The 14,927-nt window shown below is 30.2% G+C and overlaps 1 protein-coding gene across 12 annotated transcripts in view; it reads right to left on the reverse strand.

Moving 5' to 3' along the window:
• Epha5 (EPH receptor A5) overlaps nucleotides 1-14,927 on the reverse strand; it is a 333,364-nt gene that overhangs the window by 52,151 nt on the left and 266,286 nt on the right. For 6 of the 12 annotated variants that reach the window (XM_005331719.5, XM_005331718.5, XM_078021341.1 and 3 more), the window contains one exon: nucleotides 4,065-4,130. The exons of the other annotated variants lie outside the window; for them this stretch is intronic. In XM_005331719.5, the coding sequence (XP_005331776.1) occupies nucleotides 4,065-4,130 (66 nt within the window). The remainder of the gene's footprint in view (nucleotides 1-4,064; nucleotides 4,131-14,927) is intronic. 12 annotated transcript variants of the gene reach the window in all.

Here is a 14,927-nt window from a genome sequence, read left to right on the forward strand (position 1 = left end):
ATTCTTAAATATACTCTTCAATAGAAATATACTCATCCTGAAAACATAGACTCCTTGAACCAAGGAATGATGCAATTGAGTCACCATCTCCCATTTGATCAAGGTCACTAACCATCCTGTGATTAGTAGCATATGGGAAGCTAATTTATGTTATTTTATGACTTGGATGTTATTGTTATCTGTACATTCTAAAAAAAATAAGTCAAGTAACACCTTCAAAAGTGTACAGTACACATAAATTTGTAAATCTTCCATTTTTGAATTCTCAAAATCCTTTTAGAACCTCATAGGAAGACCTGAAATTTTTCAAATACTTAGACTATTTTCAAAATTAAATTAAATTTTAATTCACTTAGAATTGTTATATAACATTTCACAAAATATGACATTTGGGATTTAATTTCCCTTTTTCCAACAAGGTTTGTTCTAATGTTAGAGTAGGTAATTTCCTATTAACTTTTAACTATTTCATAGATGTTCTTTGAAAATCTTAGAGTAGACTCATTTATTATCTCTTACAATCTGAAGTTCTACAGTATTTTTTTTTAAAGGGGACATTGGAGAAATTCTTAGTTACATTTTACAATCAAGCCTTCAATTGGAATTTAATATGTTCAGCACATATTTCAAGCACAAAAAAACTCTAAATGGAGGTCCAGAATTATAACAAAATATTTTTTTAAATTTTTATGCTGTATAAAAGGGAAGAGTACTTATGTACATTTCCGTGACTGACATCTTGTAAGAATGAATAAATTGTCTCTGAAATGTATATGTGAAGGTAAAAATCTTCCTACTTCAAATTATTATAAACTTATGTACTTAATATAAAAAGAAAATAGTTTGTTGAAAAAATTAGACAATAATGCTTCAAAAATTCACCTTTGGCTGGTGATGTTTGTTTTTAACAATTGCATTACAAAATATTTTAATATTTGCATCTTAAGAGGAAGTAGAATTTATCTCATTACTGATTAAAAATATGTTTAAATAAGAAAATTGGTTTTTTTAAAAAAATGAATGACTTTCCAAACAGAATAGGCAAGTGCACAAAATAACAATTCAACATCTCTAATTTCAAAATACTTAAAAGTTTTTTCCTTTGACACTTAAACCCTTCTGAAGAAATACTATAGGACATGTAAACACTGTAAAATATGAAAAATAATGAACAAGGGAAATAAACTGGTGTATTTGAATTTAAGAAATCAAGAAATGGCTATTTTGGAGACTCTAGGATATTTCAGATTGACATAAAAATAATATACTACAGATTGATATTGGTTTCCATCAGCACAAACACGAGAGACTTCAGGAATAAATGGTAACATTATTTTAGAAATTAAATATCTATTTTATGTCATATATGATTAAATTGATAACAATCAATTCAACATTCCTTATTTGTAAAAAAAAAAAAAAATTTTGAGATGTGAGACAATGACTGCACTCTGAGCCAGATATGATGGCTTAAAGGCACAGACCATTGAAAAGAGTACCTTTGCTTAAAATGTTGGCAGTTGTGGGGAAAGGGCATTTTAATTCTAGGCATATGACTAGCAATCAGAAATATTACAGAAATAACTATAGAAATATCTACAGAATCACAGTAGATTTCAGTCGAAGCAGGGACAATATCTGGAATATTAACATGATGTTTATGGATGTCATAACAAAGCAAACAGTTACAAGTCATAAAAATAATTTAAGACCAAGGATGAAAGATGGAAACATGTAAAAACAGATCTCACATTTTAAATAGTAAAACATGCCATGGGAAAAATAGTGGATTGTGCCTTTCTGGAGGGAAATAGGACAGAAATCAAAACTCAACATCAGCACCTTGTAGAAGCTTTGATAAGGCTGAACTACAGAAACAAGGATGTAAATTGCTGGTGCTGAAAGTTTTATTTCCACAAAGTTTATTCCGAAAGTATTTCAAAGTGTCTCAAAGTAGCTCAATATATTTCCATAAAGTATCTCAAGGTATTTCTAAAGGTCAAGGACTATACAATGGACAATTGTAATAAAAGTATCATGTTATAATAAGGTCAAAACCAACCACACATCTATTTATTTCAAGAAATGAAAAAAGAGATTTCAAGATCCAAAATGTCTAAAAGTATTTGAAAATGTGCCTGTTCATAAATGATGATGATGATAGAGTTTCTTGAAAATTATTTATATGATAATTAAAAGGCTGGTATGACAATATTCACAAAATTCAGTGACAGATTTCAGATTTTCCAGCTTCCCCTGAAAAGTACCTAAGAGTATCTGTGACTAAATAAGTTTTTTCCATATACACACAGACAAGTTCACATGCACACAGACAAACCATTATTTGCCTCCACAATTCCTAACACTGTTTCACAAAAGATATTAAGCAAAAGTTTTTATGGTTGGTTTTTCTGGTGTATTCCTCGCAAAGAAGGTGTCTTCCCACTTTCCTTCTTTCAAAGACACAGTAGAAAAATCACAATGTAAAAACAATGTAAAATCACAATGTAAAACTTTTTAAAAATTCATTAATTCAATCTAGTTGACGTTCATCTTTGCCAATACTTACTAAATCATCGGCTCATTAATGTTCATGTTCCCAGTTAAGTTTCTTTGACATTTACTTCAACATAGGCATGGATATCAGTCTTCTTTCTTTCTAAAATGTAAATTCTGTCTATTCTAATTTAGTGATAAGTTATCTCTTATAAGACTGTACTTGAGACTGAGGTAGAATAGGCAATTTAACAACTATGTTGTATTTTTCATAGCACAGTAGAAAAATCACAATGTAAAGTCATTTACATTTTATAGTTTTGCTATTGTCAGATTGCAGTATTTATCTGTTTTGTCACTGAAGCCTCATGCCCAGAAGATATTCCTGTGTGAAGTAAATGATACACAAAAATATGTGCTTTCATATTAACTTCAAAACTTTTTTTTTTCAAATACAAAGCTTTCAAGAGAATGAGAGAAAGATCTTTGATTTGCATCAGCCTGTGTTTTTTTACTCTTCTTTGATCCAAATATTTCTGGTATCCATTCCACCATTTCTCATCTGTGCACATGTGTGCACACTCATTTACAAAGCTTTTTTAATTCAACAAAAAATTAATAAGACTTAGGGAATATAGGAAACCAATTTAAATGATGTTATGAAAGAAACTCTATAATTCTTTTAAAGGCATTTTAAAAATTGTTTCTTGATAAATTTTGATAACAAATGAGAACTCAATAAAATAATTCAATGCTTTAGACTCTTATAAAGGAATTACCTGGAGTACTTCAATTTTTATAAAGTGGCTCAGTAATATGTAGGAATTTCCCAAATCCTAGGTTGAGCGTTCTCAGGTCCTATTTTTCCAGTCTACTGTGTTATTGTTATAACCGAGGTATTTCTTAAAAATTTTAACTCATAAATAATTGAGACTATACCATTTAGACACTGATTCCACAAATGTACATATTTTTGTTCAGTGGTATCAAAATAGGAATATCACTTCAAATATCTGAAATAATTCAAGCTTAATAAAAATTAGGTAAACCATTTAAAGTTATATGTGGTTTTGTATATCAATGCCACATGTATCCACAATGAGTATGACAATTGAAGATCCCAATTACATTATGGTCATTCCATGTTTCCGGGAGACAGAAAAGGTGATTTAACCTTGACAGTAGTAGTACTGTACTTCCACATGTGATATGGATTATACTGAATGGAACAACAAAAACAGTGACATGTTAAATGTGGAACAGATGCTATAATCTTACAACTTCCTATTTAAAATCAGAATCTCAGTAAAAGCTGCAGAGGAGAACTATGAATGCTTGACATAGGGATGATGTGCTATATGTATAATACTTTAGTTAAAATAATTTGTTGTGAAATCACTTATAAGGATTTACCTTTGGGAACCAGTTTCATCTACTTTTTTCACTGTTAAAGTGTAACTGGTGCACCAAGTGTCAAAATGTACACAGATGGAGAAAGAAAAGGAATGCTGACAGTCATACATAGAGGTGGACATCACGCGGGAGTGAAAGCGGGAGGGAACACTAACCATATTAGGCTTGGATGGGCAACAGCGCACAGGGAAGAAGCCCTCCCACAGCCACATTCGCAGCAACTGAAAAGCAAACAAGAGAGCCCAGGATAAGGAAGAGATCCCACTCCCTCAAATATAGATAAAGACACTGGATTTACTCAAGTGTCTGTCTGCTCATCAAAATAAAAAATCTCTAAATGCATATAGTAAGTTTTTCCACCATGGCTTTCAGTTTAAGAAGCACTTATGGATTTAAGAAATACAGAGTGACATTAGTTATTTTTATCTTACTTAAAATGATTATTCAATAGGAAATATAATGAGCCAACATACTTTAATCAATTGTATGCAATTAAATATATAGATATATAAATAAAGATGTAAGCCCATTTAAACATCTCTTTCCTTAAGAAATTTCCCCAAAATTTACATTTGAAAGTCATTCTAAATAACCTTTTAAATACATGTGTTTCATATAGCATGCAAGTTTCCAGTAATAGGTCTTATTAATTTGACCCACTGATTTCTTATTGCCAGTGGTATTACTTATCACAGCATATTGAAAATTTTATGCTTATGTGACTTCTTCAATCACTTATAGAAGGCTTCTAATTTAAATTTACATTTCAGGATTTAAAAATGCAACTCTAAATATATATATTTATACATTTGTAGAGCAATAGCTGTATTAAAAAAGCAAGTTGTATATAATCCATTCACTTTTCTGGATATTGTAAAGTATAAGGTTATTTTTAATTTTTCATATATTCATGTTAAAAATTCTAGTAAATACAAAGTTCTCCAATAAAGTGAACTTTATTGATAGAAACCATTAAAACTTATGGCAGAAGTTATTTAGTGCTTCAATGCATTCAGTTTGATTTACTTTTATGAATAGTATTTACACTGATTTCAAGAGAACTGTAATGTGAACTCAGTAATGATATCATCTCAGTAATGATATACCAGCAGGTCTAGGCTTTTGATAAAAATTTGTTTTTTAACTTTACTTGAAATATATCGACTTTATTTTATATAAAAGAGAAGAAAATAAAATATAAATACCCAATGAATTTGCAAATGTTAATGAAGCCAGACTACTAATTCCAAATCAAATTCCAATGGATCATTTTCAGAGGAAAAGTAGACAATGTTTCATACCTTATTCCCCCAGCATTTGTGACGTTCTAATTTTAAGTCTGACTAAGTATCTGTGGGTTTGGTTGTCACTAAAATGGAATCCTTATAAGCAATAGGGATACTATGACATTATTTTCAATTTTAATACTTATGATAATTTAAAGAATATGTCAAATAATAATTTGCATTACAGATATATTAAAACTAGAGTCATACCATATTAAAATATTAAGATACTATATGAATAGGTAAAACTTTTATAAGATATATAACAATTTTTTTTATATTTACACCTATTTCATTGATGTATTAAACAATTACTAAAATTGTATTTAAGTTAACTTTATATAGCTTCTGCCTTGTCTTAGCACTCAGATTAGAGGCAGAAAAGCTATGGCCCATGGGCCCAATCCAGGCCACCATGTGTTTTGGTAAATATAGTTTTACTGGAAGTTTGCCAGTCTCATTAGAAGATGATTATGGATTCTTCAGTGCTGCTACAGCAGAGTAAAATAGGTATGACAAAGGCACATGGCCTGCAAAGCTAAAACATTTACCACTTGGCCCTTTAAAAAAAGTTTGACCCTATTTCTTAGAGTGTTAGTTTCTTGGAATGAAGATGATTCCTTGATCTTTTAGGTTTTTTTCATAGTTGAAATGTAATGAATAACCATGTTTTACCATAATTGTTAATAACAACACAATCATCTCAATTTACTCATATCTACTAACACATACAAGTTTGCACACCTCTGTTAATTATATCCATGAATTCCAACTCAATAAATTATTACTAATTATTGACAAGTATATTGATGGGTTTTTAGTAAGAAATTTCCTCATAAAGGACAAACTTGCCTCTGCCTGAGAATTTGCAGTTTATAAACTCATACAGATCTGTGCTTAGAAAAATAATTGCATTGTGATTGGACATTATCTAATAGGATTGGTTTCATATTGCTCATCATTCCAATATTCAATTAAAACTTCAATGATTTTAAAAATAACAAGAGCATTCTATTAAATTCTCTTAACTTGAAAAATTATAAGCATTCTGTCTTCAAATTAGTACATACACACATCACACACATTCATTGCCATGCAATTCACTAGAACAACAAATTCACATATTTTAGTCCTAAAGAATCTAAATCATCTTACCTATAAATAGAATTCTACTTTATTGTTTTGATAAAATTTAATCAAAAGACTTGAAGCCATGCAAAATCACTTTTATTTTACCAAACATTGATTTAGGTTTTCCAATGATGCTTTCTTTGGATTGCTTTAGGAGGCTCTGGATAAATCACTGGGAGTAACTTAAGTAACTAGAATGTAACTAGACTATGTTTAGTTGAATCTATAAAATAGTGATAAAAATGGATCTTATCGGTTTTGTGAAAAAAAGGATGAGAAATTACTTATAGTGTACTTCGATCAGTTTCCAACCCATCATATATTTTGGAATAAAAATATTAGTTATTACTCTTAATAATATACTCTTTTTTTAGAGAGAGAGAGAGAGATAAAATAGAGAGAGAGATAATTTTTTAATATTTATTTTTCAGTTTTCGGTGGACACAACATCTTTATTTATTTATATGTGGTGTTTAGGATCGAACCCAGCGCCCCACACATGCCAGGCAAGCATGCTTCGGCTTGAGCCACATCCCTAGCTCAATAATATACTCTTAATAATATAATCAATGTAGTAGAATAGATCTTAGAGGAAATGATTTTTTCATGATCCATATGATATTACCATGCTTAATATTCCCATTTAGAATATAACTCAGCAATTAAAAATAGATCAATTAATATAAATACAAAATGACCAAAGTATCTTAAAAATAAATCATTTCTTTACATTTTCTAAGGATTCAGTGGTCAAAGCATTAACATTTTTTAAGAAAATTAAAACTTACATTCCTTTTCTGTGAAAATGTAAAATAGAATAATAACTGCCCAAATAAGCATTTTGGGATAAATTTTGAGGATGCTATTACTATAATACCTCAGCACCAGATGGTATAAAAATATGCTTTCCTTTATCAATAAATATTCAGATATGCACTTGAAAATGCTTACAGGCATCAGAGATAACACAAATAGAAACCAAAATGTGCTAGAAATAGCAGCCAATCTAATTTCTGTGAGCTATGGTTCAACACAGGTACATCTGCATTCCCATTAGTTTTTAGCACCTGGAACTCTGTAAGTAACTGCATGCAGTTATAACAAGATCATTATTATCCAAGTTTAAAATAGTTTAGCCCTCAAGATTATCATAAAAAAACAGTTGGTCTTTGTTATTAACAAGATACTTCAATTTATCCTTCAGAAGATTAAAATATGATAACAGAAGTTTTCTGGACCCAGGAAGATTCGAATTAAATTGTTTAGACAAACCTTGATCAATATATGTATGAAGTGTGCTAACGTAAGTAAGATAACCTCCCTCCCGTGGAAGCAAGGTGATTATACCTCTAGGGAAGAGATTCTCAAACATACTACATCAGAGAAGCAAGACTGCAAGCTGTGGATAAATGATGATTTAATTTCTTAAACAAGTGATCATATAGTGGATAAGTAAAGCAGTAAGATGCCACTAGATAAATGACAGAAAGACAGGAAGAATAAGTTCACAAAAATACTTTGATTAGGCAGAAAATATTTTCACTATAATTGTCAAAAAGAAGAAAACTAAGACTGTATCATTTACTCATTTTAAAATAAAGCAACAATAAATGATAGACTCAGTACTGAAGAAATCAGTGTAGATAGTGCCACACTTGTAAGTGACCAAAGATACTAAAACATATCATGAAACTTTTAGAAAATCATATGGAGGGTCCTCAACCTAACAATAGTTCCACCTTCAATTGTTCGACTATAAGGTGGTTCAAAAGCAATACATGCTCAATAGAAATTGTAGTTTAAAGTTTTATTTATTTTTTTCCCAGGTAGTGGTATACTATATGATTCTCTCTCAAAACACTGGGCAAGAACACAAGCCAGTTTCCAGTCAGCTCAGTGACCTTGAAGGTAAACAACCAGTACTCTATAGTGCACTTTGGTGCTACTACCTATGATGATGCTCAGTAGGTTAGCTGTGTTAAATGCATTTTGAACTTATGATATTTTCTACTTATAATAGGCTTGTAGAAAAGTCACCTCACTGCAAGCAGAGGAACATCTGTACTTCAAAATCTATCAAAGAGTAATAAAAATGTTCTCATACTTTGACATTATTATGGTGTTTGTAGTCAAACAGTGCAGTCCTGGATATCTCCATTTATCAATGTATACCTTTGAGTAAACTAATTATTGACAAAAGATAATATAATATTATAAACTGTACCAGATAGGGTTATTCTGAAGAATGACTTCATAATACATGTAAATCTCTCTGTTCTGTCCAGGGTTCACAGTCAGCACTGTGTAAGTTTTTCACTGATATTATTATAATAATATCACACTAGGAAATTATTAGAGGGTGCAAACTACATACATGAGGCTAGGCATAGATTTTAAAGGAACTGAATGATCAACAAAATATTTTTTCAATAAAATTATTTTATGGAGTCTATGAAGCAATGAAAAGACAAATGCTATTATATCAGTTTTCATTAAGGTAAAAAGCAGTTGAAGAAACTAAAATGTATCCAACCTGTGTGAGCTATTTTTGTTGAAGCACATTAATTATCATTATGGCAAGATTTTAAATTTCTCTGATTTCAATTTTTGTGTTATTTTACTTCACAATTCAAAGAAAATTGAACAAAGAATTTAAATAATTCCAATTATGATTCTTGCTGCCTACTGATTCTAAAATGACAAAGATTTTAAATGTGTAAATAATATTTACAACAAAAAAACTGAAAATGTTTTTCAATTGTGATACTACTGACAATATGAAGTAATTCGTACATTTCTTAAAATGTCTTTTGATGCAAGGCTGCAATGTACTGAATGTCTAAACCTTCACTCCATTCATATGTTGATGTCCATTCATATATTGATATCACTTCCTGGTAAAATTAGGAGTTGTAAACTTTGGGAGATGATTAGATTATGAGGCTAGGGTTCTCCTAAATTGGACCAGGGCCCATTGAGAGAGGCCCCTTTCCTATTCTTCCTTAAGAACACATAGCAAGGAGGCAAGCATCAGCAAACTTGAAAGAGCCCCTACTAGGAACCAGATAAACCAAAATCTTTATGTTAGATTTCCCAGCCTCCAGAACTATGAAAAAAATGAATTTCTGTTGGTTATAAGTCATCCAGTTTCTGGTATTTTGTTATAGTAGCCTGAATAGGCTAACACTTTATTAATATTTAAATTAATTCCTTGACTCTCAGACCTAAGAAATAGAACAACTTTCCTAATGATGCCAGGGTAATACTCCACAGCTATTTTGTTAAGACTGAAAAATGAATAAAAGATGTAATGATAATATATGTGGGGCACAAACTCAACTCTTTCACCAAACTTTCACTCCAAAGAATAAAATTGTTCTACCTTATGAGAGAAAGTAATGCTAACTGGTTTAAAAAAAAAAAAAAAAAGATAAAGAAAGAGAAAAAAAGAAAGAGAAAAATTTTTCTTCTCTTTCCTTTCCTCTTCTCTGTTTTTTTTTATGAATGTGTTTTTGAGTACCTCAAGATAATGTCACTTCTATAACATGAGCAAGGATTTACTCCTAAAATCCAAAAGATTATATCCATTTATATATGCAATATCCAAGCCCCAGTTTAGGCAAACTGTGATAATAAATAACAGTTTTTACCTTCTTTCTCAATTGTCCACCTTCATCATACTATATTGCATATTACTTCTAACCCATGGTTATGAGAAACCCTACATTAATTTCAAGAACCTTCTACCAAAAACTGAGTACCAGTCCTCTTATATGGGATTTAAGAGGTTAACAGATTTCTTAGTTTTACCTTATGAAGTTGGAAGTCTGGCAATCATATGTCTTGCTTTCTAGTTGTGTTTCTTGTTTCAGTCCTGAAATGTTCTATGACATGATTCGTGACAGAGCTGAGAATTCTGGGGTTCAAAGAGAGGAAACAAAATACCTTTTCCAGGAAGCTTCAGAGAACAAGTTGCCTAAGTAAGATGTGGGAACCAATCACTGCCTTATAGTACTGGGTACACATTTGCTTTGTTTTGTCCTTTCTCATCCTATCTTTCTTTACTCACTGGTCTGTACTGTTTAAAAAATTCTGATTAATTATTTTATAATTAATTGCACAGACTCAAACATCTTCGTATCAGTCCAGCCTTTAATATAGCAAAACATATCTAATTTTGTTTTAAATCATTAAAAGGGAGCCTTAAAATTATTCAATGACCAAAAGTATGTTATTATTCAAATACATGTGTAAAATAGAGACTAAATCATATAAATGATTGAGATAAAATTGAAATAAATTATATATATTTCAAGGAAAAAAAAACTACAAACCTATGTGTTCGATGGGCAACCATACCTTTGTCATAAAGACAAATTGGCAATCATAAAGAAGAAACTAATGCGTTTTAACTCTGGGATCAGAAACTCTCCTTATTTCTTATTCTAAAATATCAAACTAAATGAAAGCCAAAAACCCAAATGCATTTTAGGTGAGATATATTTATATCACACTTTAATTGCTTTTTTCCAAGCAATACTTAAATGATGATTCTCTGCATTTATTTCATTTAATCATTCCACCAGGCAAAGATATTGATACAACTAGAACATGTTACTGAACATGCTAGGTAAAATTTGCTTAATCAAGTTTATATTTCGCCTCAAAATAGCTTCATTCAATATTATCTGCCTTTTGTAAATTTTTGCACGAGTAACAGACATAATAATTTTCATTATTAGCAAATATGTACTGAGAATATTTGTAATATTTTTTAAGAATAGAGAAATTATACAACAAAAATGTTCTACCCACACATAATATGCTGTTTCTAGACCTAGCTACAGATTAGAACCAAAAGAAGACATGTTTAAAGATCAAACAAAAAACCAAAACCAAGCAAAATAATATCCAAGCATTATGTTAGAACAATTAAATCAGAGCATCTGGATCATGGGACTAAAACATCATTGTTTAATGGCTTTTAGTTGATTCTAAATTTTTCTCATATTTCATATCTCAATAGATACTCAATAAATACTTTTATTGAATGATGTCTTATAATTATCTTGGGAGAATTTATTTAATGAATAAAAAGGGAAAGATTTATAATTAACCTTATAAAATCTTATCTTTTTCATATTAGGCAGGAGTAGTATAGAGAAAAATCTATAGTACGGAACTTAGTGGTCTACTTAGTAAAAGAAATTATAAAGTAACTGGAGGTGCTTACAAAAAATTTGTTTTCAGGTAAACACTTTAAATAATTATCTTGCAATTTGTTTGCAGGGTTAATTTACATTATCTACAAATAAAGACTGGTTTTTCTAAATAAAGGAAAATTGTGCCCTGATTTCTAGCAATTTAAACAAATTTCTTCTAATATTATCTTTACAGGTTTCTCTTAATTGTAGGCTTTGTGTGTTTCAAGACCTTTTTTTTTTTTTTTTTTTTTTACTTTAGTATTTCAATATTAGCTACTTGGATTTTCTAGGAGTCATAATAAGTCACAAAATAAGAAAAATGTGCAAAATTATCTATATTCAGCATTATCATTTTGCCTTTCTTACCTATTTAACCACTGACTTCAGCAAAATTATTTGAAGGCATACTCAATTTTCTCCATTGAGTTATCAGGAAGAAACTTTCAAGAAATGGTGAATATTTTGTATGAAAGATATTTCTCATATATATATAATTATATATTACATATATGCCTCATGAATATCATGATAAACCTGTTTGTGCTAAGATGTTTCAGTTTTAATTTTTAAAATTTATTTTATATCATATATGTATATAATTACAAATCTTTACACATAACACAAACCAGGACCTATTTGAAACCCATGGTCTCATTCATGGTAGGAGACACCCTATCATTAAGTTACATTCCCAGCCCTACAAGAGCCAATTCTAATTAGAAAGGTGTATTTTCTGCTCTGATCTCCCCATAAATACCTTTCAAAATTATAGAATTCCTGGAAATCATATAATTGGCTATTCAACAATAGGGTGAAAGAGAGATACATCTACTCAGAAGAATCTTTACCATTAGCTCTAGAAAAACAAAATCACCACCACAAATACTACTACCACTTCCACTATAACCAAAGCAAATTTTAAAATCTGAAACATATTTTTAAAATCTTATCTTTTTCATATTAGGCAGGAGTAGTATAGAGAAAAATCTATAGTATGGAACTTAGTGATGACGGGAGAGCTCCCTCTGAAGTTTTGAGAGATGGTAAAGTACCTACACTATTTTAGAATGCTCTTTTATACTCTATCGTGTATGCCAATTAGCTTCCTTATTTTTAAAAAATCAGTTCATATATGAGAAAGTTCATGCTATTAATGAAGTAGGAAGGAATGGGTCATGAGGTTGGGGAGTGTCACAGGAGATGCTGTGGAAGGCCTTGCAGGCTGGACTAAGGACTCAGAAAACCACATATACCATATGCACCCCTGTCTAGATCCTCTCAACCAACTCTTAAATTTTCTCTTCATCCTCAAGGTACAGCTCATATTTACTTTTTCTATCACAATACTTTTGTATTTGTTCAGGCAGAGATATCATATCTCACATTCTTAATCTGTTTTTTTAATTTGTTCTAAATACTCAGAGTATTTAGTAGAACCTAGATCAGGAAGCCCAACCTTTGCAGCAATAAAATCAAATGATGGAGACTTAATTAATCACTGCAGTTTCCTTACCTTTTGTCTCTTACATCCAAATTTAGGACTAACCAAAAGAAGCCAAACCACTCAGGAATTCCTCTTTCTAGCCAGCCCACTTTCACCTTTCCCATTCTAAAAACCTCCTCTCAGGGCATGCTTGAAACCTTCCCTTTTTTCTATTTTAAAGCCTTTCCACTATTCTGGCTGTTCTGAGTGTCTGCCAAATATAAATGATGCTGGCTGAGATCCTTCTACAGCAAGCTCTGAAAAAATTGCTTGTGTTTCTTTTCATTTGAATAGTTGCAGTTTGTTTCTACAGAAGAGATCATCTTTACTAGTTACATAAAAGAAAAAAATGCATGGATTCACCTTTACAGCCAACCATCTTAGTTTTTTTTAGTCAAATAATAGTACTGAAAAAGCACAAACTGATTCAGGTATTTTGTTCTGTTTTCTCAATAGGTTAATGCCCACAATGAGCAAACACCAAGTATCTCCATTTCTAGGAGCCTAAAATTACTATAAGCTTCTTCCATGAAACTTTTTCTCTCCCAAGCATGTGATAGCTGAATGTAGTCTACCAGACTGTGACTGATGCCTCTTGGAGGAAAGCATGTGACTAGCATGATGAACTTGTTTGGGCTCAGCTATTTTGGTTTTTAATTTATTTTAAGAAAAGTAAAAAGAAAAAGTGAAGGCAAAGGTGCAAAAATGTGATGCTTGGTTTTTTTATCTTAAAAAAAGAGACTATTTATAAACACAGCAATGATAAATTTTTTTGTTTAATTCACTTGTCAATTAAAGGTATGAGTGGATCCTAAAAGAGAAGAAAACCACACATATCAAATAAATTAGCCAATTGTGTAATTTCTAATGTTTCTCACTTCTTTCATTATGATCATGCAATATTTTCCTATATTTGAATTATGTTTATCAGCAGTCAACTTTTAAGGTGGAGAAACTGCATGGACTAAGGTTTTAATTTAACTATTTAACTCCCAAATAATAAAAAATAATTGTGAATGTACAATAAAATGATAAAAATACAAAATGTTGTACTTTTGATAATCATAAGAGAATTGAATATATTAGGAGAATGATTTAAAAGAAAGCTAAATGTTACATTTTCATTATAATCTATTAAATTTCATATAAGTATATTTGTTTATTAATACTGGTTAGGAATATTAAAATAACAAATTCTGGTACTGGCCATAGGTGTTTAAAATTAAATATTATGATGGTATTAAATGTAAACAATTTTAGTATGATATTAATATATATAACCTAATGGTGATTAATTATGAATACAATTGCTTTATACATGTAATTGTGCATAAATGATGTATGTATAAGTAGTCACAAAAATGTACCTATATAAAATATTTATAGTTTTAACTACAAAATCCCCAATAGGAATTCATCTGATTGTACATTGAAGAATATTTATACATTATATTTAGGCTCATATGAAATTGGAACAATCAGATAGATTAGCAAAGTAACTTTGATACCCCAGAGCCCATACATTGATCAATATCTCTATACATACTACTTTAGTTTATGCTACTGGTCAGATCCAGGAAGAGTTCCCGAACAGTGATAAACAGGTAATGACATAAGTCTGTGGGAAATATCAGTGTGAATCCTCAACAATAAAAAATTAACATTTTTTATGTCATACAAAAAAAAGTATTACTAAAATGCAAATAAAACTGGACCCTTCTTATGATATATCTTTACTACATGAAGTGCTAAGATCCCATCAGATTTACTGGGGAAAGATCAATACATGCAATTGACAAAACAGGCAATAAAATAACAAATGACAATACTTTTTTGCTTTTATATTAATGAACCTATTAAATCTCAAAAATAAAAAGACAAACAATTAAAAATGCAGAATCATTTTTCACCTAT

This window comes from Ictidomys tridecemlineatus, chromosome 9, assembly GCF_052094955.1.
Source record: "Ictidomys tridecemlineatus isolate mIctTri1 chromosome 9, mIctTri1.hap1, whole genome shotgun sequence".
Lineage (NCBI taxonomy): Eukaryota > Metazoa > Chordata > Mammalia > Rodentia > Sciuridae > Ictidomys > Ictidomys tridecemlineatus.